This window comes from Watersipora subatra, chromosome 3 (genome assembly GCF_963576615.1).
Source record: "Watersipora subatra chromosome 3, tzWatSuba1.1, whole genome shotgun sequence".
NCBI classification, from domain to species: domain Eukaryota; kingdom Metazoa; phylum Bryozoa; class Gymnolaemata; order Cheilostomatida; family Watersiporidae; genus Watersipora; species Watersipora subatra.
In genome coordinates this window covers 402,240-429,125 of record NC_088710.1, presented here as the reverse complement: position 1 = coordinate 429,125, position 26,886 = coordinate 402,240, and the positions used below count along the sequence as shown (strand labels likewise).

The window sequence follows — 26,886 nt, the reverse complement described above, 5'->3', positions numbered from 1 at the left end:
ATTATAGCTAGCGATCATAAAAACAATTTGTACCCATCATATAGCGATGTAATCAAAAACAAAAGGGCTGCTGCTAAAGCGTTCTTATTGCATAAGATAAGCAAATAATTAAACATCCTAAACGCGTGATTGAAAGACTGTCACACAAAATGACGACGAGTGAAGAACAAGGTAAGCTATAGCAATGTTGTTGGTCTTCTTGGTAATTGCTTTGGGGTATAATCCTTTTTATTCTACAACACAAATAAGAGAATATTAATGCATTCTACAATGAATACAGGAGTGTATGGATGTGTTCTAGAAAATATGTATGTATGGTTCTTCGAAATTGCGATATTTCATGGTGTTTGGGATGCCAACTGTTATTGAACTATTTTTATCTAAAGTAGATGCAAATGATTTGAGTCTTATAAATAGAAACTTTGTTTTTGATATTTCACAGACAACTACATTTTTTATATCAAACTCATAATGGTTGTGTATGTAGAGAGCATTCATTCGGCCAATCAAGGAGTTGTCACTCCGCAGTTAACCTGTATATAGTAGTGTACTTATGTAGTGCTTCAATTGCAGCAAATAGGCAACATATTCTTATCAATAAAACATCTCAACTAGGGTTGCTCGATTGCGATAGTCGGTAGTTGTCTTCTCAATACGAATATGTTGCTTATTTTTAGCCTATCAAGATATCCGAAACTTATATATCGTTATCAAGTAATAAAAAAGAATATAGCCCGATAGTTTTGTAGATACAATAAAACTCGGATAGCTCGAACACATGGTTAACTCAAACAGCTTTTTCCTCAACGGCTACTGCAACGGTTGTTATCGCTTTAGAATATCACTTTATTACAAGCCATAGAGATAAACCTCAACTTTTAGTAGTTCTTAGACGTCATTATTACCATCATCGGCAAAATATTTTTGTTAACGACTTTTCTAAAGCTTTGCAAAAATCAAATTTTACCAACTATCTGCTTAGTGATGGCCCTCTGAAAGCAAGGAAACGTGAGCTAACCTTCAAATAAATTTGAAGAAAAATCGGCAAACTTGATCTTGGTTAAAATGGTCAACAGAAAAAGATGTCTTTTCTTCTGAGCATTTCAACAGCGATCAAGTTTTGCCAATTTTAATCTGAAAACGTCCTGGCAATCACATCACCTAAAACGACAAGCCAATCTCAAGTGATAGAAAAGTCTCTATACTTTCTGATGACATTTTTTTAAACTTTACAGTATAAGCTTTTTAATTTGCAATAAGCCATCCATGCATTTGATTTATATATAGTTTGTATACGTACATTTATCTACTAATAAATACATGGACTTGTGACAGTGCTCTGATAATTCGAACGCTCTGTAACTCGAACACTTTTGTTCGGTCCAGTGAAGTTTGAGTTATCCGAGTTTGCCTGTAGTTTTTGTTGTTTTTTCTGCAGATTTTTTTCGGCAGCTTTTCCTATCCCTTCCCACATTACTTGATTTTTTCAGGCCCGATAATACAATAGTTTTACCAGCTGCTAAGTCACGCGATAACAATCGGTGAACTCTGTCTGCTCATTGATAATTCGATAGCTATCGGTGGGACAACTCCAACGATAGTCGCTAACACCTTTCCAAACCACAAATGCCATCCCTAATCTCAACAAAGTCCTATTTCATTCTTATGCTACAGAAACGGTGACCTTTTAAATTTATTGTCAGAAGAATAAGAAACAATAACCTTTCTCATTTTCCTCCAAATAAATACTATACAATCACCGCTCATATTTATTGAAGAATAAAAATTTAATAAGATTTTGTGAGTATTGATGTAAGAACTGATATCAATACTGGTGTGACTAGTCAGGTGAGTACTGGTGTGACTAATTAGGTGAGTACTGGTGTAACTAATCAGGTGAGTACTGGTGTGACTAATCAGGTGAGTACTGGTGTGACTAGTCAGGTGAGTACTGGTGTGACTAGTCAGGTGAGTACTGGTGTGACTAATCAGGTGACTGCTGGTGTGACTAATCAGATGAGTACTGGTGTGACTAATCAGGTGAGTGCTGGTGTGGCTAGTCACGTGAGTGCTGGTGTGAGTGTTGATGTGGTGAATATGTAAAGTGAACAAACGAGATCACGAGTTATAAAAATAACTACCGTATCGTGCGTGCGCAAATAACAGTAACAAAAATAGCAAACAACGTATTGTAGTTGAAAAATAACTAGCTAGGTGAAGGCTAGCATTGCTCCTAGGTATGTTAGTTTTAATTCATGTAGACAGGTGAAACTCTTAAAGCACATAAATTACATAATTTTTTATTGTATATTTCAATACATCAGAGTCTTGGCTTTCGAATGAGCTATTGTTTGCCATGGTGAGACAGACATTGGTTGGTGTTTATAGGATTTCCCCCAGAGCTCTACCGCAGAAATGTTTACTGGCATAGGCTCGGAAATTGTGACGTCACAATTTTAATATGCGGTGTTGTTTGCGCTTACCGCCTATTTTATTGCTTACCGCTTATATTTATCAACTACGATAATGACGCTAGTGTCAGGCGAAGACAGGACAACTCCAGAGAACCAATGATGATGACAAAGGAATCAGTGTCATTAGTTCTCCATGTACAGATTACTTCTATGATAAATAACTCAGATTCCAAGCACCATACTATGTTTTCCCGATGATATTATGCACTAGCCCTCTCATTTTATTGTGATGTTGAGGGTCGCGACTGAGACTAATTAGTTTTAAGCATTGCAACCGCAAGTCACAATTTAATTGATGTGATTTCATTACCTTTATCAACGACAGTACATTTATTGAAGCATAATTAATTAACCCAGAACATGTGTTTGTATTGGTCAGTTAGAACGATCCCGGGCACTGTTGATTATCTAGAATCCTAGTTTATTATTAGCGCTCTCTGGGTTTAACAGCACCGATTGTCACAGAAAAGCGCAGCCTCAATGGCAGCGAAAGGGATCGACTACCTAAGGCTAAATAATAATTGTGACATCACATTTTGAGAACCTGAACCAAGTGTTTTTTTTTGCAGGACATACTTTTGACACCCTGTTTTTCATAGTTCTATTATTCTTTGTGTATTGAATATAAGCTCATTCGAAAGTCAAGACTCTGATGTATTGAAATATATAATAAAAAAATTATGTAATTTATGTGCTTTAACTTAGTGTTGTGGCTACTAAAGAAATTCAAAACCTTGTGAATAATTGATGTCATGTAATATTGATAACATTAAGCTGCCAAAAGAAATTTCCTACCAAGAAATAGTGGAGAGTAGAGCAGATTTGAAAACCAACTATAACTAGTTTTAGCAAAGGATGCACTTGCTGCAATCAGATACTCACAAAGTTTAGCTGGTGATTTCGAACGCATGTTGTGAAATATTTAACTTCTTGAACGCAATCCAATGAGTTGGTCCGATTCTGCTCATAACACTTGAGTAAGTCCATTTTGGCCCGCTCACATACTGGCTTCTTCTCTATGTACCTGATCAGCAATGAAATACAGTCCACCCTCAATATACGATTTTGATCCGTTCCAGGGTTAGCAACGTATGGTGAAAAAATCGTATGCAGGGGTATGGAAACCACAGTAATTATATAATGCAGACACCCACAGGTAAACATCATCAAAAATTTATATAAGTGCTGTACATATTAAAAATTAGTAACAAAATAGTATGATAACCTTAGTAACTATAGTTACCTACAGTAACTTCATTATATTTCGTGAATTTATTGGTTATTATCTGCATTAAAATGTAACGTCACGAATGTGCTGTGAGTAGTACTACGTACCGTAAAAAGTTCTTACCTTCAAAGTAGACATACGCATAACCAAAATTTTTAATTCACTTCAAATAAGTTTACCTTACTAAACACACACGCACCTAAAGCTAAGTTTTAGTATGTATTTTTCAACTATTTTACTGAATTTCACATTTTTATCCCTAAAATGTTATCACATCAGTTTCTGTCTTCACTTTCACTATAACTTTTAGCTAACTTGTTTGAAACATTTTCAACTTAATTCGGCAAGAAAACCGAACGATGCCGTTTTCGTAATGAAGTGGAATTTTGCTAGCAGATTATGAGAGGTTGTCAGACCACTGAATCCTTTTTTTAAAGGATCGCAACTCCAAGTTTGTCATCGGTTTTAAAGAGAAAATATTACCATTGTACACATGAGAATTGCTGAATTGAGAGAAATCGGTCATCGTGTCTTTTTCAAGCATTGTAAAAATATTTTCGGGCGCACAGCATTGCGGTGTCTTTGTTATTTTGACGTAGAAAATAAGCACACTGACTGGCAAATTTAAACTCTGGGCGAAAATTTAGTTGAATTTGTATGGTGAAATAAAATTGGTATGTAGAGGTGAAAAAAATCATCATGTTCCGTCGTAAGGTGAAAAAATCGTATATCAGGGTAATCGTATCTTGAGGGTGCACTGTATCTTACAATATTTAAATTCAGTTCTCAGCAAAGAACCATCGAATAAATTACTGCTAGCCCCAAGCTGAATGGATATACAAAACGTCAACTTACGAAAATCTTTCATGCAGGTCATCAGCTTTCTGTACAAGTTCATCTCTTACTCTTTTTGTGATATCCTCATTCTATGAAAATAAATTTTACATCATGTTGAGTTGCTGTGGGGACCAGTGTAAAATCTATTTACATCTATACCAAAAATACCAGAACTTACTGCAGCTTCTACGTCCTTGAGCCAAGCAACATAATCTTCATCAAGTTTAGCTGTGAGGTGTTCCTTTTGATCGGCTTTGTATTCCCTTTTCTGCAATTGAATAACTCACTCCTTACACACCATAAAATGGGAGGCAACCTACATTATTTAGAATGCCTAAAAAGTTGTGGGCATATGACTTACAGAAAGAAAGTTCGTTAATAGTTCCTGCTTTGACTAACTAACACAAGCAAAAGTTGCGATGAACTGCCAGACGAAACCTAAAAAGCTTGCGCAGCATCTGAGTGAAGATGTTAAACAAATATCATGAGCATGGTTTTTATTAATAACAAATTATCTGCCCGAATCGCGAAAAAGAGTGGCAGACAGTAATTTTGTTTTCGAGAACTAAGTTGGTAGCTCGTAAACAATGTCACTTACAATTATTAATAATGTCCTATCTTGAGTTGATTTAAACCAATATTTAGTGCAAGTTAGAGTGACGCCTTGTATTTTTATCCCACACTCTAACTCCACCTTTGAACATACTCACTGCTCAGTGACAGTTTTCTGTGCTAAAGACTTATCTCAGCTGATCATTACTTTATATTACCGTAAAACCTCTAATTGAACACCACCTTTAATTGAACGCCACATCTATTTGAACGTCACCTTCATTTGACCGCCACTACGACTATCTTTGATCTTTATGAACCCATACTATCAAGTGATCAGCAAAAAAGTGTCCACAAAATCGTATTAATAATAAATCGTTTACATTATTAACAATCAATTCTCTCGTTGCCCAACTCCAAAGCTTTTGGCTTTTTCGTTCAAACTTTGAAAGCAACACCATAGAAATAATCAATAAGGCCAATTGTAGTTCCTTGTTTAACGCGGTATTAATACTTTGAAGAGCATGCATATGAAAAGCGGTTTGCAAATTTTTGGCAAAAGGTTACGTTTACCGAGCTAACTTTTACGCATTGCATTTGTGCTAAATATCAACTAGTTCAGCAGTGCAGAAGAAGAATTGAGGCCAGAAAATATTGTGGAAGATATTGGCCAACTACCTGTAGAAGATGTTTGTTCCATCGAAAGTAACAATCAGAACCTAGCTATCCGAGCTAACGATGGAAACATTTTTGCTTTAAAAACATTTATTTTTGTTTTTGCATGTAATATAAGTATGACTCATTTATGTCACTTGTTCATGAATATATATCTGTATCATTTGATAGATTATCATTACACAACAGGATGAAAATATTCGTTGGTTATAAAAATTCGCAATTTCGCGAACAGTCAATTCCGGGAATTATTAAATTCCGTGAATAATTAGTTCTATTTTTAATCATAAGGGAGAATAACTACTGCATCAAATTAAAAACTAGCTGCTAGGCTAGTTTTTAAGATAAATACTAAACGTAGTTGAGTTCCAAAATATTTTTAAAATCATTGCCTGGGTTTTGAGCTAACACCATTGCCAATGCATCACATTTATTTACAAAATTGTTCAAGGTTGTCACAAGATATGCAAAATGGCGTCATCGCAAAAATAGCCGCTAGGCAGAAGTACTAAACGTAGCCGAGTTCCAAAACTTCTTTAAAATCACCGCCGAGCTTCGAGTTTTATTGCCATTGCATCAAACTTTACAAAATTATTCAAGGTTATCACAAGTTATTCGGCATGGCTTCATCATCGCAAAAAATATCTCGTAGTCTTTTTACATTAAAATCAACTCCATCAATCTCTAATACCGAAGTTGAGGACGATCATGATTCTGATCTGGACATTATGGTATGCATTTGATTTGCAGTACAGATACGCTTTTCCATAATTAACTGCATTAGTTAATTCTTTTGTTTAAAAACTGATTGCTTTCATTAAATACTTCAGCTATTGCTTTTGTACATCCTTAACACTTATTAATATTTTTTCTTTTTTGTGTTTACTGCAGATTGAGAATGAAACAACCTACTCCGATTACAAAAACTAGAGACAAGTAGTAATATTCATCAAGGCAGGAATATTGGCAGAGAAGCAACCAGTCAACCTATACCCCTTCATCAACAACAACTCCTTGATATCGCTGCAGCAAACATGATTAAATTATATATTTTATTTCATGTATAGATATATTCCCACGACCACACGAGCGGAGCGGAAGTGTGGGAGTTTTATGATAAATGCATGCGCACACAACTTACGAAAATTATTCATCAACAATGAGACGAACCCTCGTCAAGAAATTTCATCAAAAAATTTAAGCATCGGAATTTAAAGTCGTTAAAGTATAATAACGATACAAAACATATTTAAAACTATTTAAATATGTTACCAAGTCTTTGTAAACCTATGATAATATCTTAAAACTCACCCATCTGATCGGATTATACACAAATAGACAGATTAATTTCAACGAAAATCGCCACAAAACACTTGAAAAGCTTGGTTTAATAAAAGTTAAGACCGGAAACTAAAACGCCGAGGGACAGATAATAGAACGATGAAGTATGAAGATGTCTTGCGCATTTCACGAAAAAGTAACGTGCACTTTTCACCAGTCTATAGCATTGTCGAATTGCCGAAGGTTTTGGCCATTAACATAGGAGTACAGAAATCGTTTCATTTTTGCTGATTTCAATTTTTTCATTTTCATTTGCCAACACATTTAAATACTTTCCCATTCTAACTGATGTCCAACGCAGTATAAGTAAAGGCAAGCAAATTACGATGATATTTTTTAACGTTTCTTATGAGATTATTACAATAATTAACTATAAGTTTGGACGACTACTTTAAACTGTCCATCAACATCTATACGCTTATTTGCCGATGATGCCATCCTTTACAGGCCTGTTAGTTGCGTGTCCGACAGCCAAGCATTGCAGGACCAGTTGAGCAGAGTTGCTGCGTGGGCCGGATCTTGGCAGCTAAAATTTAATGTAGCTAAATGCACATCCACGTCAATGGAGCCGGTTAAATTTTTGCATACATACAGTTATGGAGGCACTCCGCTTATTTCATCCCATTCCTTTGTATACCTGGGCATACAGGTTTCTAAATCGCTCAATTTTAGTGATCATATAAATTTTATTATGCGTAAGGCTAATGCCACCCTTTACATGCTTATGCGAACTCTCAAAGGAACTTCCCATGCTGTTAAGAGAACGGCTTATTTTAGTGTATGTCGTCCTTTACTGGAGTATGCTTCAGAGGTGTGGAATCCACATTTTATGTACATCATTAGGGATTTAGAAGCCATAAACAGAAGAGCGTTCAGATGGGCAAGCGGTTTTAGAAAGTATGACAGTATTACATCTTCAATGGAAAACATGTCTTGGCACACTCTTGAAGAGAGAAGATGCACTAAGGATAAAAACACTTTACTGAAAATTTTAAATCAAGACCTTATGGTCGATTTTAAAAAGTTTACACTGTGCAACTCTGCCTATTTTACTCGTGGGTCTAATATTAGGCACACTATTAATACAGATGCCATGAAGTTCTCATTTTTTAACCGAGTCATGAAGTTTTGATATATATATGGAACAAGCTCAATGGCAGATTTTATTTAACTCTCGATTTTATAAGAATATCTGATCTCTTTTATCGTTATAGTCGCATCTTATCTCTAAAGGCTTATCGGGCCACAAGAGATATTTTATCGAGATAGATAGATAGATAGACTACAGAACAATGACTACGTAGTACAGACTTTCTAAAAATCTAACGCAGTGTAAGTAAAGGCATGACGATGATATTTTTTCTAACGGTTCTAATGAGATTATTGCAATAATTAATTATAAGTTTGGATGACTACAGGACAATGACTACGTAGTACAGATTTTCTAAAAATCTATATAAATATCACAACTTCGTGATATTGTTAGCTATGCCGTTTTGAAATGTAAACAAAATTGTGCATTGGGTTTTTATTATTACTATATAAATAATATTGGTTATTCTAATAATATCAATGCATTTTACTTCTAATATTGGCCAATATTGCATTTCTTTTTTGCAGGAGAGATATAAACATATAATCTTTTCCTTTCATTATTACTATTTGTTGTATATAATAACACCCAGTTTACTATATTCTAGAAAAATATACTATATATATATATATAGTAGAAATTAGTATATATTTTACTATATATATAGGAAAATCTATATAAATATCACAACTTCGTGATATTGCTACCTATTACGTTTTGAAATGTAATCAAAATTGTGTATTGTTTTTCTATTATTACTATATTAATAAAATTGATTATTCTAAGAATATCAGTGCATTTTACTTCTAATATTGGCCAATATTGCATTTCTCCTATTGCAGGGGGAAAATATAAAGATCTTTTCCATTCATTACTGCTTATTGTTGTATATAATAACACCCACACCCAGTACATTACAGCTACCATTGCAGTTATCCTATTGCACTGCAGAGCCATTTGATTGCTAATATTGCATTTCTCAACCATCAGTACCCTTTCTTTTTTTGCCAGTATCTCTGGCCATCTCTTTGGTCGTGGGCTGTATGACAGTGGAATTTCTAGTTTAAAATATGTAAAACTTTTCAATACTGCCGGTTTGAAGAACTTCAGTTTGCCTAGCAATGTCAATTTCATTATCAGTTCTGTGTACAAAATTAGGACAATTCCGATTTGAGTGGTTCGAGACTGATGCATTGTAGACTAGCCGTAAAGCACATTGCATATTTCCATTGGTCTCTCCAACATTATTGACATGTACAACTGCATGTGTATGCAGTCAGATCAACACAAAAATTATATGGAGTTGTTTTACAGTATAAAAGACAACTCTCAATAAAACTATTGCTTTTTGTAAATCTGTTCCCGAACACGGGTAATGCAGCTAGTATAGTAATAATAGAAAACCAATGCACAATTTTGTTTACACTTCCAAACGTCATAGCTAACAATATCAAGAAGTTGTGATATTTATATAGATTTTTAGAAAATCTATTTAAAAAAAATATTTAGAAAAAATGATAACAGTAACATACTGCCCATCATCGATGTTGTTAGTGTGACTATAAGACTTCAATTATAGTCATCCAAACTTATAATTAAATATTGTAATAATCTCATAAGAATCGTTAGAAAAAAATAACATCGTCATTTCCTTTACTTTCACTGCTTTGGACATCAGTTAGAACACCAAAGTACTCAACAGTTTCCAAAATGTCAGTTACTTTGAAATCGGCAAAAAACAAACGATTTCAGTACTTCTACGATAATTACAGAAACCTTCGGCAATTTGACAATGCTATAGACTGGTGAAATGTGCACGTTATTTTTTCGTGAAATGCGCACGACATAATGGTTCTTATTCTCTGTCGCTCAGCGTTTCGTTTGCAGATTTTAATTTTGATAAAAGTAAGGCTTGGCCAGTTTTAATAAAGATTTTTGGCCGAATTAATCTGTCTATTTATGTATAATCCGATCAGATGGGTTAGTTTAAAGATATTGCAGTAACCTTTCAAAGACTTGGTAACATATTTAAATAGGTTTATATGAGTTTTGTATCGTTATTATACTTTAAGGACTCTACAAAAAAATTGTTAAATTTGTTGATGAGATTTCAATGCAAGGGTTTGCGAAGTGGTTGATGAATAGTTTTCATAAGTTGTGTGCGCATGCATTTATCATAAAAACTTTCAAACTTCATTCCGCTCGTTTGGTCATGGGATTAAGAGATCTCTGACAAGTTGGAGGCAAATTAGAAGATTTATTGCATCCATAAGGGTTAATATCACCCAAACCAAAAATAGAGAGCAAAATACAAGCGACATTCGCTTCGTCCGCAATATGGCTAAATTTATCTTCCCAAAATTCTGACAAGCCATTTGAAAAATACACCGTCAGCTTCTATTTGAACGACGCCTCCAATTGAATGACACTACAGAAGAAGGGTTGACAAATAGAGCGCCGTGGCGGTCAATTAAAGTTTTCATGGTAATTTAGTTTTTCAATTTTTGCAATTTAAGTTTTTACATTTACTGTTTGATATAGTTTTATGTAACGCCTTCATTTTAATGCTATATGTAAATATTATATTATATATATATATATTATACATGTAAATATTTAAAGCAATTATCATTGTTTTCTGAGCTCTAGAATGAACGAAACAAAAGAAAAGATATCCTTATACAAATATTTGCACCAGCTTAATATATTTTTGAGATACGAAGCAAGCTTTGGAACAGATAAATTGTGCACAGATGTTTGACTGTTGTTAACACATCCAAAGTCAAATCTTCAAATCACTCAAGCAGAGATAAGAGAATGATTCCTATGACAATGAGTTGACTCGAAAATTATCAAATGACATGAAAATACTAAAATTAGCACACAAGTGTAAATAAGAGTTGTCTTCCCATCTAGTTAACCAATCAGCGCACAACTAGACATCTTTGGATATCTTTTAAAGGTATGGCATGAAAAGCTTATAAAATTGATGCGGCCAGAACTTCTTCACGGTGTAGTTATGTGAAAAGCATTTGTAGACTTGCATCCCCAGCCTCTTCCTGTCCTACCCATATCCTCTTCCCTCGCCCCTGTCCTATCTCCCTATCTATCCTATCATCCCCTACCTCATCCTTGCCCCTATCCCTGCCCCTATCCACTCTTTTCATCTCCCTGTCTATTAATTATGACATGATGCTAATTAGTCTCTGTTGTTGTTGCCACAACTTATACAAGACTTGATATAAGTGTATAAATACAAGACTTGATATAAGTGTATACGTACAAGACTTAATATAAGTGTATATATACAAGACTTAATATAAGTGTATACATACAAGACTTAATATAAGTGTATACATACAAGACTTAATATAAGTGTATACACACAAGACTTAATATAAGTGTATACATACAAGACTTAATATAAGTGTATACATACAAGACTTAATATAAGTGTATACATACAAGACTTAATATAAGTGTATACACACAATACTTAATATAAGTGTATATACACAAGACTTAATATAAGTGTATACATACAAAACTTAATATAAGTGTATACATACAAGACTTAATATAAGTGTATACATACAAGACTTAATATAAGTGTATATATACAAGACTTAATATAAGTGTATACATACAAGACTTAATATAAGTGTATACATACAAGACTTAATATAAGTGTATATATACTAGACTTAATATAAGTGCATATATACAAGACTTAATATAAGTGTATACATGCATATAGGAAAATTGAAAAAGCCGTAGCCGAGCAGACAATGAGAAATTCTGTAATATTAAAAGAAGCTCAAGTAAAACAGAATGTTCAGTAACACTACCATAGACCTATTAACTATACCATAGACCTATTAACTATACTATAGACCTATTAACTATACCATAGACCTATTAACTATACCATAGACCTATTAACTATACCATAGACCTAGTAACTATACCATAGACCTATTAACTATACCATAGACCTATTAACTATGCTATAGTTAATAGGTCTATGAACACTACAGCGCTGATTTTCACACTATCGCAATAATAATATAGTATAATAATATAATACACAATTTAATATTGCTCATATTGATAAACAACAATAAGCAATAAAATTAAATTATCAAGCAATTCATATTTATTGTTACATTTTTTGGTGAGCCCAGTAACCGACACAGTTGACTACATAGCTATAGCAATTATACTGCGCATCTGTCATCGACCTCCACCACTGCTCAGATAAAGATATGCCGATTCAATTAAGTTGTTAACAGGAAAATTACTCCTGATTAAAGTGAGGTCTGACCGATGCACCTTTTTACGCAATGCCCACCCTTTGCCACTGGTCTCGACCCCTTAAAATTAAGTTCTTGGCATATGTAACATCTGGCTACGAAATATTACAATTTTATTATTTTTGCGCCAGCCTGGAATTTTCCTCTCTAGATTAAATCCTGGAGAGAACCCTGTTATACATTACATATATTGGAATAACGGTCATGACTTAGGTAACAAATGGTTATGAAATATTATTTCAATGTATACTAATCATATATATTATACCATATATTATATTGACAACTAGTTATGAAATATTACGATTAGCATGACTAGTATAGGATTAATCATGCTAATCGTATGCTAGTCATGATAGCTTGAGACCAAAATAATGTTAAAACTTACTAGCATTAGACAAAGGATAAGTTTAATGTTAAAGCTTACCATGGAAATCATGTTCTTCTGCCTTATCACAGGCTTGGGTCCTTCAGCATAGCAAAGGACATTTTCAGTAACCTGCAAGTGTTAACACTAACAATTGACTCACTCATCTCTCACGACTTGAAGGTATTTGGTAAAAAAAATCATTACTATAATAAGAGCGTACCCGTCCATCCAAAGCTATGGTAACAATGTTAGCGAAAAAATGCCTCACACAGGAATTGAACTCGGACACTCCGTTTTACAGGCTGGCGTGCTAACCAGTACACTATTCGGCTGCCTTACCACTTCTTGGAATAATTATGCGCATACTGATTACTTATGACAATTTCTCACAGTGCATGGAACTGCGAAGCATACTGGCTAATGGGAAATAATGACAGATGCTATCAATTTACATTATGCCAACAAATTAAAATAAATTTGTTTGTTACAAAATTCAACAAAAAAATTCATGGAAAAAAGCTATACTCATGGCTTGCTGCTCAAGTCAGACTAATCACAAATATAGTTTATAATTCTGTTATAAGTCAGAATAATCACAGATATAGTTCATAACTCTGTTATAAGTCAGAATAATCACAGATATAGTTTATAACTCTGTTATAAGTCAGACTAATCAGAGATATATAGTTTATAACTCAGTTACAAGCCAGACTAATCACAGATATAGTCTATAATTCTGTTATTAGTCAGACTAACCACAGATATAGTTTATAACTCTGTTATAAGTCAGACTAATCACAGATAGAGTTTATAATTCTGTTATAAGTCAGACTAACCACAGATATAGTTTATAACTCGGTTATAAATCAGACTAACCACAGATATAGTTTATAACTCTGTTATAAGTCAGACTAATCAGAGATATAGTTTATAACTCAGTTACAAGCCAGACTAATCACAGATATAGTCTATAATTCTGTTATTAGTCAGACTAACCACAGATATAGTTTATAACTCTGTTATAAGTCAGACTAACCACAGATATACATGTAGTTTATAATTCTGTTATAAATCAGGCTAATCACAGATATAGTTTATAATTCTGTTATAAGTCAGACTAATCACAGATATAGTTTATAACTCGATTATAAGTCAGACTAATCACAGATATAGTTTATAACTCGATTATAAGTCAGACTAACCACAGATATAGTCTATAATTCTGTTATAAATCAGACTAATCACAGGTATAGTTTATAACTCTGTTATAAGTCAGATTAACCACAGATATAGTTTATAACTCTGTTATAAGTCAAACTAACCACGGATATAATTTATAATTTTGCTATAAGTCAAACTAATCATAGATATAGTTTATAACTCTGTTATAAGCCAGACTAACCACAGATATAGTTTATAATTCTGTTATAAGTCAGATTATTCGCATGTATATTCACAATAGATTATATTTTCTTAATAAGATTCTGCTGATATATCTCGCAAATTGGGTTCTCCTACTGATATGTCTCTAATAGGACAAACAAATCATGAGATTAAATCAATCGCAAATCTAACTGCTAAAGACGCATTGTTATTTGTCAATTTACCTATTCAGTTTAGCTTTTACCTTGAAATGGTTTTATGAAGTACTTTTTCATACCAAAAACAAGCTACAAGTTAACGTAGTCAAACTCTCTTAAAATCACTGCATTTTAACGTCCGCATAGAGTGACAATTATAGCCGTTACGGCATTGGGCACATAAACTTGGGCTGCCGAGGAAGCTTCGACTTACTCAAAAAGCTGCCTTGTCTATTTGCTATACAACCTGTATTTCAAAAGACATTTATGCCAGCAATTAGAAAAGGGTAAAACAGATATTGTTTCTGTGCTTATACTAACATTACGACGGTAGTTGCATTTTGCCAATAAACATCTCCCTAAAACTAACCAATGAACTATAATCTCATATCTTTTACAAGAAAACCTTTTTAGCTCAAATTATTTCTTTGCAGACTCTCTAATGACATAATGTGGCTCATAACAGAGGATAGCAAATGTTAATAACTTAATAGTGTACTTTTATGGCCATGAAAAATAAACATAATACTCTAAGCAGTAGCATGGCGTAATTTCTCAGCATTAATTACATATGGTCTCATAGCCATCCTGCAAAAGGTAAGTCTTTTTAAAACCTACCAAAAAAGGTGGCTGACGGTAGAACTGTGAAACTTTATAATATATATTATTAGCACATGACTGGAGATACTTCAGAAAACTCACGGCAAAATTAAAATGATGGAAACATCTTACATATTTTCAAACTTACTTGAATTGAATTTGGATTGTCCATTGAAACAGTAGATGATTCTGCGCTCTGAGAGCCACCCATTGTGTGTCAAAATAGTTAAATCTTAAATAAAAGGAAACGAAATATGCACAAAATGGTGATTTCAATCAAAAACCGGCATTGGCTTTGCAAAGATTTTGTAGCGCCAGTGGCGTCACAATCGGTCTGAAGAGACTTATTGCCTATGTGTTATAGGTAGGTTTCGAGTAAATTTTGTAAATACTTACGTCTATTATTTTTTGACGGTTTTATTGTGCTCGTTAATAGTGCCTAGTGTGAAACCTTACAGTGTACATCATTCAACGCTGATTCCACATTGGTTATATCGTTTACTGGAGGTTTTCGGCCAAATAAATTTCACGTTTGTACGCAGTGTGAGCAAATTTGCCTTGCACCGGTTCTTGACGTTTTTAAAAACGTACAGTTTAGAAAATGTCTACATTCACATCTGTAAACTTACTCAGAGTTTCGTTTTTCAAGACTGGTTAGTCCATCAAACTATAAGTTCAAAAATGCTTATTATGATACTTATTTAACTGACTTCAGTAATTTATTAACTCGGGAATAGAACACCTTTTACACCCTCGCATCAAACATGTAACTGGACGATTTGATTAATAGAAAGTGTGGAACTTACTACAGTGATATATTATCTGCTCAATGTTTAACTCCTTAGTGTTTAACATAACCTCGTATTCAAATTCTCGTTGAATTGACGACGTGTTTAATGGAAGTCGGCACTTGCTACTTTAGAGTAGCAAGTGCAGTAATAAAGTATCTAAGCCACGAGAAACTGGTAACGGCAAACTGTTTCACCGTCAACTAGAACGATCACAAGGTGTTACGAAACCACCAATGAAACTGTTAACTGTGCAAAACTCTCACACTGAAAACCCCAGCGAATGTGCCAATATTCTAAACAACTTCTTCAGTACTCAATTCTGCAAACAGCATACTTTGCATGAAGATAGAAACTATAGCACATGCTCACCAAATACTATAGAGGTATCAACTGAGGGTGTTATCAAACTTCTTTATTCACTAAAAAGCGGTAAGTGCCCTGGTCCAGATGAAATCCGTAAAGATGATCTCCTTATCGACCCGATCATGACTGCCAAGCGTCTGACTGTCATATTTCAAAAGTCACTATCCGCTTCTAAACTGCCATCTGATTGGAAGCTTGCTAATATCACCCCTCTTCACAAACGTGGACCATCAGATCAATCCAACAATTACAGGCCTATTTCCTTCACAAGCATAGCGTGTTAACTGCTCGAGCACATCTTGCTTCATCACCTAAATATCGTTCTAGATAAAGGGCTACATAATTGACAGCATAGATTCCAAAAGGGTTTGTCGTGTGAAACGCAATGATGTGGAACTTTTCACGAGACAGTAAAAAATGTAGATGAAGGGAGTACTGTCCATGCACTGGTTGTAGATTTTACTAAAGCCTTGGATAAGGTGCCACACGAACTACTCATGCGTAAACTAGCCAAAATACCAGACATCAGTCAGCAAATAATTATGTGGATCCATATCTTCCTTCTAAACCGTAAGCAAAAGGTCTTAATTGAAGGTCAACAATCCGATGAACTACCCGTCACATCAGGATTACCCCAAGGGTCTCTGCTTGGCCCAGTTTTGTTTCTCATATATATAAACGACCTACCAGATGTTGTCAACTGTAATACCAGTCTGTTTGCTGACGATACTTTAATATACCAGTCAGTCAATATTGCCAGCGATAAAACAAAGTTCCAACGCAACATAGACACCTTACAAGCTTGGTCATCCAAATGGTGTATGTCATTTAATGTAAGCAAATGCTCGATAATGGTATTTAACAATGCTGGACAACAATCCTCTTGAGATCGTTGCTGAAACTAAATATATTGGCATGATACTACAATCAGACCTAAAAATTACCTCGCATATACAAGATAAAATATCCAAAGCAAATCGTCAACTTGGCATGATCAACCGTGCACTCCACCATGCTCTAGAGAAAGCCAGATTTCTATCATATACAAGCCTTTGTAGACTCCATGTTGAATATGCCAGCTCAGTTTGGGACACGCTCATTAACAAGTTAGTTCAAGATATTGAGATGGTGCAGAACAAAGCCGTAAGATATATTGCCAACATCAAGGGAAGAGAAAGCATTACTGCTGCTCGAGAAAAGCTCGAGATTGACAAACTTGCAGATAGACGTGTGAAAATAAGACATACTCTCTTATACCGCATTTTGTCTAATGAAGAAAACCATAATGCTTTGTTAAGCTCATATGATGAACTTATACAAGACCACCCTACTGAAATGGCGACAACTAGGGGTGCGGGAAGGGGAGAGCCTCCTAGATTATTCGCCAACAAATCAGTGCACCATAACAGCTTTTTACCACGAACTGTCCGAGAACTTAAATCAAAAATTGCTTGCTAACTGCTCTCGTAACATACCGATGCTTCTAACATGCTGCTATAACATATAGTCGTGACATAGTAAGACACTACTGATAAATGCTGGCTAATGACTTTAATTTATGAGGCGCACCACTTGTTCCTGCTCTAGTGTGTCCGAAAGAAGAAGAGAAAGAGAGGCAAGGCAAGCCGTTAGCTTCCCTGTGAAATGTGTGTGAATGGAAGAGATGTCGCTTGCTTGAACATTGTGTGTTAAATTGAACTCATCAGAGCAAATGCCCTGTTTTTATGCTGCAGTCCAATCCACCAATAGGCCGAGAACCACACCTTTAACTAATGTGATGATAGCAAGTATAATATTAATTAACTAATCAAATAAAGCACTGATGGTCCTACTGACATCAAAAGGCTATGAATATAAGTAAAACATGTTGTACGAGTCCAGTCAGCATCTTTCAGGCTATTACTCAGCAAACAATTAACAAACAGCCCACACACACACACATCTACCATGCAGCTAGCATAATGCTGTTTTATGGTGCTTTGTTCACCTCTGCTACATATCTTTCTATGGCTAGTGAGCTTGATGTGTTTTGCTAATATCTTCTTGTTAGAGGGTACGTTTCTCATCTCTCGCAGGTACTACTTTTTTGGCTGTTGCACCAGGCTGGCAATTTGTTGCATCAATCCGCAGAGAGTCATTTTTCAACTTGTCAGCATTATTCTCCATGACAAGCAATCTGTGAGCACGGCACTTATCTATTTATTGACTAAAGCACTTACAATACAGACTGAACTCTTTTTTTACCGCAAACATACTGGGCTTGTTTCAGGTGTAGCCTATCTCCCAGTCTTCCATGTTTTGGTCATTGCCTTGTGTGAGCTTCCTGCAGGCAATTTTCTGGCTAACTTTCAGAACAGAGGGTATTGTGAATTCTGAAATGTTATTTAATGGAGGAGCCACCATGACTCCTTTTTTTGTTGCTTGAGTTTCATAGCAGTGACGTTTTGTGTAGAACTTCATTCAAGCAGCCTATACCGGTTCTTGGTGGACAACAAAAAAACCTCCTGTTTCTTTGTGACTGCTTGTTGTGATCATATTAATCTGAAATGTTGGCACCTTAGTCACTGCTGTTTTCCAGAGCCTCTTTTTTTGGTTGAGTTACACCAAGATGGTTCCGCTAGATATTTGTATATGCCTGATTTTTAAGGATGTTTACAATGTAACACAGTCAGTAGGAGTGTCAGCTAATACATAATTCTCTGCTGCTTGTAAGCCAAAAATGGTCAGTTCGGCTAATGCCTGGTCTACGTGTGTGCTTTTGAATGTTTTTAGGCTTCCATTTAGAGTTTACAGAAGAGGTGTAGCGTTGAAAAAAACATATTAGAGTATTCACTTTGGTTTGCTTTGGAATAGCATTGGAAATTTCAATATTATACTGACTTGACTTCATTGAGCTTCTTCCAGATGGATGGTGAGCTGAAATCACTTTCACTCAGTTCCAAACTTGGTAGCTCTTTTGTAGCTATCGATGTCTCCTTCTCAGAGACTGGATGGGACAGCTTTATTGTCATTCTATGTTCGTTTTGGAGGTGATTGTAGCAGTTTGCTAATTTTTTCTCAAGTGAACACACGGTTGCCCTTTTCTCGTTTGGGCTGTGCTCGAGCAGTCACCTTCATGTTAAGTTGCTTCTGGTGTTCTTCTGAGCTTGGTGCCCATCCTAACTCTTCAGGTAATCAATGGTACAGTGTCAGCCTACAGTCATTTTCAACAAAGTTTTAATCTTGATTTTCCATCATGCATGGATAATTAGAGTAGGCTTTCTCGATGCGGTAAGACTCTACAAAATTACGGTGTATTTTCGGATTGGTTTCTCTCTCCTTGTCTAGCAAAGCTCATAGAGAGTATCATAGCCATCAATTGTTGTATTTTACCATCCCGGTTAGTTGTAGATAGTAGGAAGTTGTGCATATATTGTCAATGTTCCACAATTGACAAAATTCAGTCATCAGCTGGGGTGCGTACTTGATGTCTGAGTTTGAATGTGTTTGCTTTGAAGGTCCAAAAGGGCGCATGCTCATCTAAGGCACTGATTACCATCAGAGTGGTAGCAGTTAGGGCATCTTGCTACCCACTAAGCTAGTCTGTCTACGCTAAAATCTACTTGTACTCTCTGAAGGCCACTGGCAAGAGTCTCATGATGTCAACGGGTAGCTTTCGCTAAGGCTTTTCAGCTTATTCTCATCAATTCTATCTGGTCCTGTAGCTTGAGTTTCCAATCACTCTATTCTAGCTGGTCTCTTATCAACTCGACTCTATGGGGCAAATCTTGAGGCATAATGGCAACTAATCCAACTCGATGAGAAGTTATTTAATCAACTGGGCATCTGCATTTTAACTTCTACATAGGTTTTGCTTACATTGGTCCACTCTGCTTCTCATTTTACATTAAGCCAAAGATCTGAAAGTCTAAACCTGTCATTTATGTAGCAAACTTGTCACACCATTGAGCCTCCCAGTATTGCAATGGCGTGTGGGTCTTTGGTTTTGCCATTTTAAAGGCTTGTCACGGTTCAGGAACAGTTTGGGTCAGTGAGCCTCCACTTTTTAAGCTTCAGTAACTTAGTCTTCATGTCTTGTCACTTGAGTCCTCTGTCACGCTTCATCAGCTGGAATTGTTGGCAGTCTCTACAATCTCAACAACTACGGCTATCAGCGTTACTATGTTTTGTTTTCATTTTGCGTTCTAACGGTTTTTAGAAATCAGAAACTATTTTCTTCGCTTTGTCTAAGCTTAACAGCTCTTTCCGTAGCACAAGGTAGCAAGAACTTTCAAGGGAGCAAGAATCCAACTGTACTAGGCTATGACACGCTCTCCTCTTTGGCTTTGCAACGCAACAGTCCCATCTTATAGTGACCGGTATCAGTATCAAGTAGATATGTCTGGAAGGAGGTCTGGATTCTCCAACACGTTTGTTGTACTTGTACATCATGTCCGCTTATCGGTAGGGTATGGATGGCCTCATCCTAGGTTTAAATCAAAGGTCATACTTTGATCGTCATTATATGTAGTAGCTGGTACATCAGTCGCCTAGTTTTAAAACTGTGTCTTGTAGTACCTGTATTATAGCAAGAAAAGCGTGTAGCTTTTTAGTTGTTTTTTGGCATTGCACAGTTGGTGCTTGGTTTTCTACAGTAACCCCATTCCATTCACTGAAGACAGGAGGCATACACAAATAAAGGAAAAGACAAGTATAATAATAGTTAACTACATTCAGTTAATATACTAATGGACTTAGTGACATTAAATGTTATTAGTGTCAGTATGATATATTTTATGAGTTCAGTCGGCATCTACATGTAGCTGTTATACAACTAGGAAGCAGCTGGCATGGCACCTTATGCCTTGATTCACCATTGCCAGGCAGTTCAAATTGGTTTGGTTTCTGGAATAATAATGAAATTATTCGATTATAAAAATAGATTCGTCAAATATTTTTACAAGTTTTACAGAGTGCCCTTAAGTAATGGTACCCAGGATTGTCAAGGTTAATGGACCACATATAAATGATGTTAGAAACGATGATTTCAGCTGTTTGTTATTAAAGCAAGCAGGAATGTATAAAAATAAAATGATGAATGAAAAATAATTGCATTTGATTGGTGTCGATAGAAGTTGATATCGTCACAAAGTCATACTCAATATGGTATTCTTATTTCAAGGGTATTGAAGCTCATACTGAATACTGGAACCAAATAGGTTTGTTATTTTTTTGTCTATCCCTGTCAGAAATAAATGTTTGTTAATACATTTGGCCACACCCCTTTGTGATGTTTGTGGTTATCGGCGTTTTGCAAATGAGAATATACTTGGCAAGGTAAAGCATTAACCCCATCGACAAATTTGACTGTTGCACTCCGGTTCACAATGGCAAAGGGGTAGTTTAAAAGCTCATTGGTTTTGTTCTGTCAATGTAAGCCAAGCAGGTCAGTGAGTGGGCAATAAATGGGGGCGCGGAATGTTGCAATGAGATGTAGAAGAGGATGCTCACAAATTTTATGCAAGACTACCGTAAATGAAATTTGAATCCACTGTCTATCACCCGTAGCGCCCTGGGTATTGAAATAAAACAGTATCTTCACAGATCAGCACACTGAAAGAATAAGTCAGGATTTGTGTAGGATCATTGGCCATACCATACCACCTTTGTGTTTTTTCATGCCAGAAGCTTTCTCTTTTAATAGAATAAAAATTCTCAGCTGAATACAATCTCACTCAAGAAGTTAACATAGGTATTGAGGTATTGAGCAATTTTTCATGAAAAATCGAATATTATGTCTCTATATTATTTTATTTCAATTAAAAGTTTTTTAGCTGATCGCGCATAGCAATTTTACTCTATAGTAACTTTTTGCGCTAGAAAAGTCAAGGAATGAAATTAGTTTCAGGACCTCCTGTTTATTTGCGTTACACACAGTTTGTGTTCATGTTCACCCTTTTCTCGCTGCAGGTCCTAAAAATGCATTTCAAGCTTGCTGCATTAGCAGTTACAGAAATCCTCCAGATTATAGCAGTAAGTGTGATGTTTCCTAGCATAGCAGTAGATCTAGTACTATAATTACTAATTATACTCGCTGTGTGTCTCATGCTGCAAGATGGCTCATGTTGATGAGTGTACTTCACATGTAATGGGTGTATCAGAGAGATCATGGTGCAAGATGTCTCATGTTGACGAGTGTGCTTCACACGTAATGGGTGTTTCAGAGAGATCATGTTGTAAGATGTCTCATGTTGGCGAGTGTGCTCCACGTGTAATAAGTGTGTCAGAGAGATCATGGTACAAGATGTTTCATATTGATGATTGTGCTTCACATGTAATGGGTGTGTCAGAGTAAATAAAACTCATTGATGGCTTGTCGCTGATGTTTTGTTTGTTGCTCGCTAGATGTTATCATGCCTCCACTGGAAAACAGAAAGCTACCTCTGCTACCAAAGGTTCCCCCATCAATAGCTTTAGGCCAAAAGATGCGCAAGGTGCCAAAAAGACTCCTTGACATGAGAGGGCCAGAGTTGGTGCATAATAAATTAATATATGGCCAGTTTGGTATTCAGGTAACTATTTTGCTATTCACCTCTGTTTTACGGTGATGAGAGTTTACAGGAAAGTAGCATAATTTGTGACAGGTGCTATGCTCTACCTGTAACGATTGACTGTTGTTATAAATGGTGGCAATTGACAGGCGCTACGAACTGCTTAAAGCAGTTGGCAGGTGTTATGCTCTGCATGCATGTGACAGTTGAAAGTTGCAAAAAACACTGACAAGAGCTGACAGGTGCAATACACTTATGCAACAGTCGACACATTTTATGTATTGCACATAAAATATTGTATAAATTGTTTAGTAACGACTGACATGTTTGACCATTGATCAGTGCTATGCCATGTGTAGACAGTGAAATACATAGTTCTAGTTAGGTCTATACTGGCTGCTGAACTCTGAATGACCTCACCAAGTAGTTTATCGCATGCATTATATACATGTAGATTGATATTTGCTTTGGCTACACACACCGAATCTGCTAAACGGTGCGTCGTGTTGACAAATAGATTGTTCAATAAGATTTGGCCTCGGTCGTGTGAAGGCTATGGCGTCGTCGCTCGAGTTTCCAGTAGCGTCGATTAAGTGTCATTAGTATATTTGTATTGTAACCATCAATTATTGGAATATTATTCATTTAATTTTATCAGAAATTGGAACCAGGAGTTATTTATGGTAGTGAGTCTTTATGAAGCTTATTGCATTGCTTTATCTTGCTCAAAGGAAAAACACTACATGTTAATGATCGAAATAATCAAGTACAAAAACACTTAATGTTCAATACACGTATTTAAACGTAGAAATCAAGCATTTAGCATATTTATTGACCAAAAAAGATTCCAATTTATACTGGTAATTTTCGTATATACACATACTAGCTGTGCCTCCCGGCGTTGTTCGTGTATTAAAATCAGCTTATAAACAATAATAAGTGATGAGCGTTGCCTACCACTTGCTATTAGCCTGACACATTGCCAATGGAAAATTCTAGTAAGCTTGCTAATAAGCGCTAGGCTTCTAATGACGATACGTCATGACGTTGCGTCAGCGTTGTCCAGCTACAGTCATTCTAATAATAGCTATAGTCGGACATACCAAAAGACCGACTTTCACATTTATATATATATACATGTAGATGTTATTAGTGAGAATACTTTTGTCCATATATAAATAGCTGTTTGTGTGAAGTCCTCAGCGCGATGATCCTGTAGTAAAAATGAATAAAATTGAATCGAGATCATAAGAATTAATTATTTCACCCAATCACAGATGTGTCGGTTCTGTTATTACCGATGTAAACCAACATGGTTATTTTGAAACGACGCATCGGTGTGTGTAACCAGGCTTCCAAGTAGTCAAAGGAATCAAAGGTTTATAAATACTCGCAGGCCATCACAGGTGGACAGCTGAGACACGGTCACTTGGAAAGCAGTAGACTGAAGATCAACAGAAAGATGGACACAAAAACGATGTTTGCCGTCTGGAGGGTGCCTCCTCCTTGGAAACCTATAACTAAGAAACCACTCGGCTCACGCATGGGCGGAGGCAAGGGCCCCATCCATCATTACACTTCTCCTGTCAAAGCTAATAGAATTATCCTTGAGATGGGAGGTGAGTAGCAGGATGCTGCCTAATCGCCTGTCACTAAATCTGCATGCACTCAAGTGCTCAGTAGGTATGCTTAGATAAATACGTTGTACTTGTATATTTAATAACAGCGTTGGCTCGCTAGTTAGGATCTTATGAGTTCTAGCTTTACCTTTCCTGTTGTTATATTCTTGATAGTATTTATCCACAGATGACGTATTTATAACTCAGTAAATAACTGCTTGTATTTTTTCCACAGGTAAAATTGAGTGGGATGATATATATTGGATCTTAAAAATTGTTGCGCATAACCTTCCATTCAAAGCACGAGTGATTGACCAGCAGATGCTAGAAGCAGAGGCTGCAGAAAAACAAAGGTTGAAAGATGAGAATATCAACCCATTCACATTTGAATATGTAGCTAAGAACCAAATGTATGGTTCTGAGGCTTACCTCAGTCCATATGACTATATATGGTACAACGAGCATAGGTAACATTTCTACTAGATGACTGTCGGTCTTCTAACTTGAATTTCCATAATTTGTAATAACGTGGAAATATTCCCCAGGGAAACTAAGAGTTATTGTGATTCACGACTGCAATCTTCTCGATTAAATTAGATTCTGTGACGCTGTATGAGAGGATACAATGTTATAGCTATGTATGAGAGGATACAATGTTATAGCTATGTATGAGAGGATACAATGTTATAGCTATGTATGAGAGGATACAATGTTATAGCTATGTATGAGAGGATACAATCTTATAGCTAATGTTGGCCGCGACTATTGCTTACTGACTCCATTGCTACGTATTTTTCTGTGTTTTAGTCAGCAATTTTAACGTCACAATCAGCTGTAGTTTGCTTAAAAATAGCTGGCATGATATCAGACATTTTAGCAGACACTATCTAATGTTCAGGAGTTGTTCTCTCATGTGTGCATAGTTATTCCATCATTCGCTCTAGTGATGTTTGCGTAGTTTGGTAAAAGATTTGTCACATGTATTTTTGGCTGTCAGTAATGTGGTGGATTTCTCTAAACCTGCATTTTAAGTGACATGTTGTAGAAAATGTTGATAAAAAGAATAGTATCTTTATTTGAAATAAATATACAAGTCAGCAAACTAACATAGAATTTAGTAACTTTATGCGAATAAGAAATCTTCTCACATTTACTTCCTTTACAAAGGGTTTTCGTGTGCTCATCAGATGAACTTGTCACTTTCAGCTGGTTCTAACGCCTCATGGCAGATATGTTTATATAATAGCAGCTAGATCTCGCCTTGCTATTAGAGTGCAGCATACCAGATCTCTTCTTGCTATTAGAGTGCAACATACTAGATCTCTCCTTACTATTGGAGTGCAACATACGAGGTCTCTCCTGGCTATTAGAGTACAACATACCAGTTCTCTCTTTGCTATTCGAGTGTAATATACCAGATCTCTTCTTGCTATTAGAGTACAACATACCAGATCTCTCCTGGCTATTAGAGTACAACATACCAGTTCTATCCTGGCTATTAGAGTGCAACATAAGAGATCTCTCCTGGCTATTAGAGTAGCTTGTTGCTCATTTTGCATTCAGCTACTTTTGAAATCGTTTGCTACATTTCTATAATACGCACTGGAATGAGTAACTATAATTATACTTCCAGGAAGATGATGACACTCAGTTTAGACCAACGGGTGTATGTTATAGTCAGGTTTCATGACTTTCAGAAACCTGTATGAGACTATAAGATGGTCAGTTCTTATGACTTTTAGAAACCTGTATGTGACTATAACATGGTCAGTTCTTATGACTTTTAGAAACCTGTATGTGGCTATAAGATGGTCAGTTCTTATGACTTTCAGAAACCTGTATGTGGCTATAAGATGTTGTCTCCTTGGTAGTGACTTTATGCACAATATAATAAAGTTGACGTCAACGGTTACGCGCTACTTGCACTCTATTTCATCTCCTTTCCTACTTACCACTCAGCCATGCAAGTAATTATGAAAGTTTGCTTTCATGTAGCTGTTGTTGTTTTACTTATAGTTTCTGTTTCAGTTTTCTGTTTAGCTGATGTCAAGTCATTGTTTATAGCATTATATTATTCTTTAACATTCCAGGAAGATGTCCTTTGACACTATTGCTGTAGTTGTACCTAAACACCATTAAATTATGATTCATTTCTTGACCTGTCCATTGGAGCTAAACTGAGGGCAACAAAGTAACAATGGAGAAAAATATAAATTTCCTTGCATCAGTTTCATCTGATTCAGCCATACTCAATTTCTCCGATGAAATGACCGCTGTTGAGTAACACAAGTCCACTAAGAGCACTTCCTTGCTGCTTCTAAGTGCAAAATGTCTTAGTCAGGTCACAAATGTCCTACTCATTATAAATTCGCTTACGTCTATGCTAAACTCTAAAATATGAAATGCAGTGTCATTAAGGAAACACGCTATTATTAAAGTGCAACACATTGGTCAATCATTCAGTCCAATGTTGCAAACTGCATCCATGGTAATATTGTCGTCTTTGCTTGTGACACATAC

The 26,886-nt window shown here is 35.7% G+C and overlaps 2 protein-coding genes across 2 annotated transcripts; one reads left to right on the top strand and one right to left on the bottom strand.

Annotated features, from left to right (window-relative positions):
* Positions 1–68: 68 nt before the first annotated feature.
* Positions 69–15,385, bottom strand: LOC137391898 (MICOS complex subunit mic25-a-like). The gene is made up of 6 exons (XM_068078448.1): positions 15,212–15,385; positions 12,941–13,012; positions 4,718–4,807; positions 4,558–4,628; positions 3,357–3,498; positions 69–233 (listed from the first exon to the last, which is right to left on the bottom strand). Exons 1-6 carry the CDS (start codon positions 15,272–15,274, stop codon positions 177–179), a joined length of 495 nt encoding a protein of 164 aa, XP_067934549.1. The 5' UTR covers positions 15,275–15,385; the 3' UTR covers positions 69–176.
* A 215-nt stretch (positions 15,386–15,600) lies between these two features.
* LOC137391121 (large ribosomal subunit protein uL16m-like) lies at positions 15,601–25,466 on the top strand. The gene is made up of 5 exons (XM_068077484.1): positions 15,601–15,716; positions 22,167–22,229; positions 22,602–22,768; positions 24,144–24,366; positions 24,602–25,466. The coding sequence occupies exons 1-5, from the start codon at positions 15,665–15,667 to the stop codon at positions 24,835–24,837; spliced, it is 741 nt and encodes a 246-aa protein (XP_067933585.1). The 5' UTR covers positions 15,601–15,664; the 3' UTR covers positions 24,838–25,466.
* Positions 25,467–26,886: the final 1,420 nt, after the last annotated feature.